At 38.5% G+C, this 5,006-nt stretch overlaps 1 protein-coding gene across 1 annotated transcript; it reads right to left on the bottom strand.

Moving 5' to 3' along the window:
• Window positions 1-288: 288 nt before the first annotated feature.
• On the bottom strand, window positions 289-4,756 carry LOC110752722 (TMV resistance protein N). The gene is made up of 5 exons (XM_021953441.2): window positions 4,059-4,756; window positions 2,817-3,918; window positions 2,422-2,697; window positions 1,398-2,324; window positions 289-1,315 (listed from the first exon to the last, which is right to left on the bottom strand). Exons 1-5 carry the CDS (start codon window positions 4,556-4,558, stop codon window positions 632-634), a joined length of 3,489 nt encoding a protein of 1,162 aa, XP_021809133.2. The 5' UTR covers window positions 4,559-4,756; the 3' UTR covers window positions 289-631.
• Window positions 4,757-5,006: the final 250 nt, after the last annotated feature.

The following is a 5,006-nucleotide window of genomic DNA, read 5'->3' as shown; positions in this document are numbered from 1 at the left end:
GATTTTTTGGGTAAAAAAATTTCAAAAAAATCCGAAATTTTTTATAAAAAAAACCAAAAAATTCTGGATTTTTTCCCTATAAATACATAACCATTTTATTCATTTTCGACACCAAATCTTCATACCAACTCTTCTCCTTCCAATATTTTTTACTTTCCACTCACATTTTTCTATTACAAAATTCCATTTGTGCAAAAATATAAATGGCCTCTTCCATTGAAGCCGGAGGCTCGTGGACAAACTTTCGAAGAGGGCAAAATCTTGGCGACGAGGTAAAAAATAATAATTTCCTTTTTATTCAATTTAATGTCATATATATATATATTCTTTCTTGCATTTCTAATTCCATTTTTTAAAATAAATTATTCAAGGCAAAACAAAAAAGAGGAAAACCATTACACATGGCTCCTCAAGTGAGCAATGCCCGCAATCGGTTCCAGTGGTGCGTTCCGTGTCTGAAAGAATTGGCACTATTACGTCCTCCGAAGGAAAATACTCCCCCACGTCGTGATCCGATGGAACCACCTCCGCCAATGATTAATTCGTCCTTGTACTCGATTAACTCAGACTATGAAGACCGGGAGTGTTAGCAATACCAACCTTTCAAGTCTTCCTTTGAGGCACTGGACAGTTAGTCTTCTTTCATTCTTTTGCAGAGTGATTCTTTGCCAAGGTTACCAATACCGCTTGGTCCTGCCTCATTACAGTACTGTTCACGTGTTCGCTTAGTGATGGCACCTTGTACCTTGTCTGATTTGTCAATATCACAATCTGTAACCTCCTCATAAAAAGAATTCTTTCTGTTGGAATATTGTTGCATTGTTCGGTTGAGCTCTTCCGCGTCTTGTTCGTACAGTGCGCGGACTCCACACCCCTTCACCTTCACCCATGTCTTCTCTCCTCGACCAGATCTTGTGTAGAAACGAAACCGAATCTTATGATCGCAGCATTTCTCCCTCCAATAGGTCCCACATCTCCCTCCTGGTCCCCTAAAGCAATGTTGCCTAGACAGGAGGATCAACCAAAGGTGATCGGACGACGCTACAGCGTCTACGATCATACTATAAACCGGGCCCGCAAGGGTGTTTGAAGTATAAAGGCAACGAAAATCGATAAAATTACGTTTCGTAGCAGTAGCTGAAATTTCTTGAACAGGTACAAATAGAGCACAAATAGCAAACCCCATCCACTTGCTATTAGAATCCGAAGGTAGTGTCTCAATTACTGAGTCTCCCACACTTTGATTATTGAACCACTCAGGAATTTCACTTCCAGGAATTACAATAGTGAAGAAGCTCAAAGAACGAGGACTTTCCTGCACCAAAGGAAGGATATAAATAGTACTACACAACTAAAGAGGGAAGGAGGGAGAGAGGGAGAAGGAGAAGGAGATGTACCTGAAGGAATTTCTTCAGCGTTGAATATATTACGAAACTGGAACCTTGATCGTCAACCAAACTGAAGCAATTGAAAGAAGTAATCCAAGTCTCAGTTACGCCGCACATCCTAGATGAATCTGGGAATATTTTCAAGGAAGTACAATTATCAGTGAATACATAAAAATCTAGTGGTCCGTTTGATGGAAGGCTTGGCAATTTTTGAAGCCTTTTGCAATTCTTCAATGTGAACATCCTAAGCTTAGAAAGCCCGCTGATGCTTGCAGGAAGGCTAACAAAAAGGTTTCCCTCAAGATTTAATGTCTCTAAAGAGGACAATAAACCGATATCTTCAGGTATTGCTCCTTCACAAAGATTGCAGTCCTTCAGATTTAGATGCTTCAAAAAGCGTAAATCTTTTAAGGAAGCTAACACCAGACTCAAGGGGTCAGGATTCTTTCTTGGAAATAAGCCAAAAGTGAAGAAAGAATGCCATGATCTAGGCAGTTCGATATTTTTCACTGAAACCAGGGAAGATGGGGGATCTCTCATAGAAATTCCACTCATATCAAGCTCCTTCAAACTCGCCATGGAATGTATATTTGATGAAGGCATTTGCTCAACAGCAGTGAAGCTTAAAGAAAGCTTCGAAAAATTCTTCATTTCTCCCACAAATTCTGGAATCTTTTTCAATTTTGAGCACCCAGAAAGATCAAATGTTTCAAGAGATTCCAGTTTTACTTCACTTGGGAGACTCTTAATGCTTTTACAGTTTTTAAAATTCAAAACTCTCAGTCTTTTGAGAGAGGCAATGGATGGATGAATCTTAACAAGATTAGTACAACCTTCAAAAGCCAGCCTCTCAAGATTCTGAGTACCTGTGAAATCTGGAGTCCTTGTCAAGTTCTCGGAGTAACTAAGATCAACAGATTTCAACTTCACCATGTACTGTACAAAACATGAAAATGGTAGATTAAATTAATTAACTTCCAAGAACCGTACAATTTATTGAGATTGAAAAGAAATAGCTCTGCAAAGGTCTTACCTTTATTCCATTCCAAAGGTGATCAATTTTGCTATGCTGCAGACGAAGTTCAGCAAGCTCAACAGGTTGAAAACTTGGTGGCAAACATTTGGAGGGATACCAACTCCACTCCAGAAACCTTAAGGAATTGGGAAGATACTTTGGGCCCAAAGAAAGGCACAAATTATTAATCTGGAGCAACTTTAGTTTACACATCTTAGTGAATGCTTCAGGATTCCAGTGTGCAGCTTCAAATTCATGCAAGCGTAGGACTATGCCTTCAATGGCTTCCGTTCCCTTGTAAATAGGAATAAAAGAAAAGTTAATGTCATAATCAAGTCTCTCTATTCATGTTTAATGGAATTATAGTATGTTATCCAAGGCTTTGGTATTTTATTTTTTGCGCAACTTCTTACCGCATTGTTCGTGAGTACATGAACGATGTCACTGTAAAGCCACAAGCGACTGCGACCACCTGGCTCGTCAAAAGACTCTTGACGAACAATCTCCCATGCCATTTCTTGTATCAAATCATGCATATACACATACTTGTCACTTTTAGACAAGAGAGATTTCTCCATAAGAACATGTATCACAATACGAGTGCCAACAAAACCACAACTGTCTAGTATTTCAATCACTTCTTCCTTGTCACCAAACTTATGGAAACATGCAACATCAAGAAAAATTTTCTTCTGCATTTCCTCTAGTCCATCATAGCTTATTTTCAAAATTTGAAAACTTTTTCTGTCAGGAGCTTGCTTCAGTTTATCTAGTGCACTCTTCCATTCATCTCGACTTCTTTTGTACAAAAAAGACCCCAAAGTTTGAAGAGCTAATGGAAGACCTCCTGCATAGTTTATGAAATTTTTAGACAGTTCTAGATAATCTTCTTCAAGGTCATCTTTTCTAAAGGCCTTCCTACTAAAGAGATAAAGAGCTTCGTCTTGGGTTAATGGCATGACCTTATATACTTTCTCTATCCCATGTTCGACCAACAAACGTTCATCTCTAGTTGTAATGATGATTCTACTTCCCAAACCAAAGCAGTCTTTTTCTCTGATCAACATTTCCAGTTGGTCTGAATGATCTACATCATCAAGAATGAGAAGAACCTTTTTATTACATAGACACCTCTTTATCATAGTAAATCCACTATAAGCATCATAAACTTGTATATTTGTTTGGCCCAAGATATTGGAAAGAAGCTGTTTCTGTAAAGGAACTAGACCATGTGTTGCATAAACCTCCCTGACATTTGCAAGAAAGCTGCTACCTTCAAAACTACGAGAATTTCTCTCATAAACTAATCTAGCCAGGGTTGTCTTACCCATTCCGCCCATCCCCCATATCCCCACAAAGCACACATCATTTGCGCTTGTATCTAAATGCAGATCTATTTCCTTTAGTTTAGTATCAAGTCCGACTAATATCTCTGAGGAATCTAACAATGAAAATGTGGGATACACTTTATCCCACACTGCATCAACAATTTTTGTGATAAGCTCTGTATCATACCTAGAAGTAGAAGAAAAAAAAAATCATCAGATGAGGTTATATGAATATATCGTAGATAAAGTGCATGGCAAAACTGAAATGCAATATTCAAGAATTGGTCTTTTTAGCTATGTGTCTGTTGTTGCTTCATGCTTGCTTACCTATAATCCTTTGAATTCCAGCCAGCGAGATTAGCAACTTTTTTTAAAGAATTTCTCCACTCAAGCACCTCCTCTCTGTCTTCCCCACAATTCCTTTCATGGTTAACGAGGGCTGTCCCAAAACTTCCCCGTTGATGTCGTACATCAGAGGGATCCACATCATAAAAGATTGGGAAAATTCTCTCCTTCTCTTTCATGGACTGAACAATATGGGTTAGTTCACGCAAACACCAACTTGACGTAGCATAGTTTGTTGAAAGAACTATGATTGCAAACCTTGATTGTTCAATCGCGGTCAGAAGCTCCGGATTGATATCTGTCCCTCTTTCAAGATCTGGATCATACCTGAAAGTTCTAATTCCTCGCCAGTCCAACTGTTTGTATAAATAGTCTGTAAAACCCCTGCGAGTGTCTTCACCCCTGAAACTCAAAAACACTTTGTATTTCCATGGACAAACTGCAGTAGCAGAAGTGAAGGCCCTTTGGCTGCTCAATGCCATTGGAAAGTGGTTCAAAGAAATCTTCTCTCAGCACCGAATTGCAGAACAAGAATGATTAGAAAGATGAAAATTCAATGGCACCAATTGAAATATGGAAAAGAAAAATCAGCACAGAGAGAGGTGCCAGGCAGGCAAAGACAAAGATGATAATGAAACTGAAAAACAAAATAAAAATAGTGTTGAAAGGGGCTTCAGCAATGTTTCTTCATGGTGTGTTGCGAGGAAAAGATGCCTTTGACGTTAACTAATGAAGAAGAGGATGATATGTAGAGAAGAAGACAGAGGTAGTAGTTGGAGTTGGAGAATGGCGCCATGACACAAACCAATGTTGTTCTTTAATTTTTTTATTTGAAAGGCTGATGACAAGTAGATATGTTTAATTAATTTTGTGTTAGTGTCGTTTAGTGTATTGATTTCAATACCTGCTACTAATTTAAAATTTTCCCTG

The sequence above is a fragment of the Prunus avium genome, chromosome 8 (assembly GCF_965620075.1).
Source record: "Prunus avium chromosome 8, drPruAviu1.hap1.1, whole genome shotgun sequence".
NCBI lineage: Eukaryota > Viridiplantae > Streptophyta > Magnoliopsida > Rosales > Rosaceae > Prunus > Prunus avium.
Note: the sequence above shows the minus strand (reverse complement) of the source record. Positions and strands in the feature narration are given on the sequence as shown.

Excerpts from the sequence above, each read along its gene's own strand:
- LOC110752722 (XM_021953441.2), bottom strand. The coding sequence starts at position 4,558 with ATGGCATTGAGCAGCCAAAGGGCCTTCACTTCTGCTACTGCAGTTTGT. Across the intron at positions 3,919-4,058 it reads TGGAATTCAAAGGATTATAG|GTATGATACAGAGCTTATCA; the intron begins GTAAGCAAGCAT and ends TTCTACTTCTAG. Across the intron at positions 2,698-2,816 it reads ATGTACTCACGAACAATGCG|GGAACGGAAGCCATTGAAGG; the intron begins GTAAGAAGTTGC and ends CCTATTTACAAG.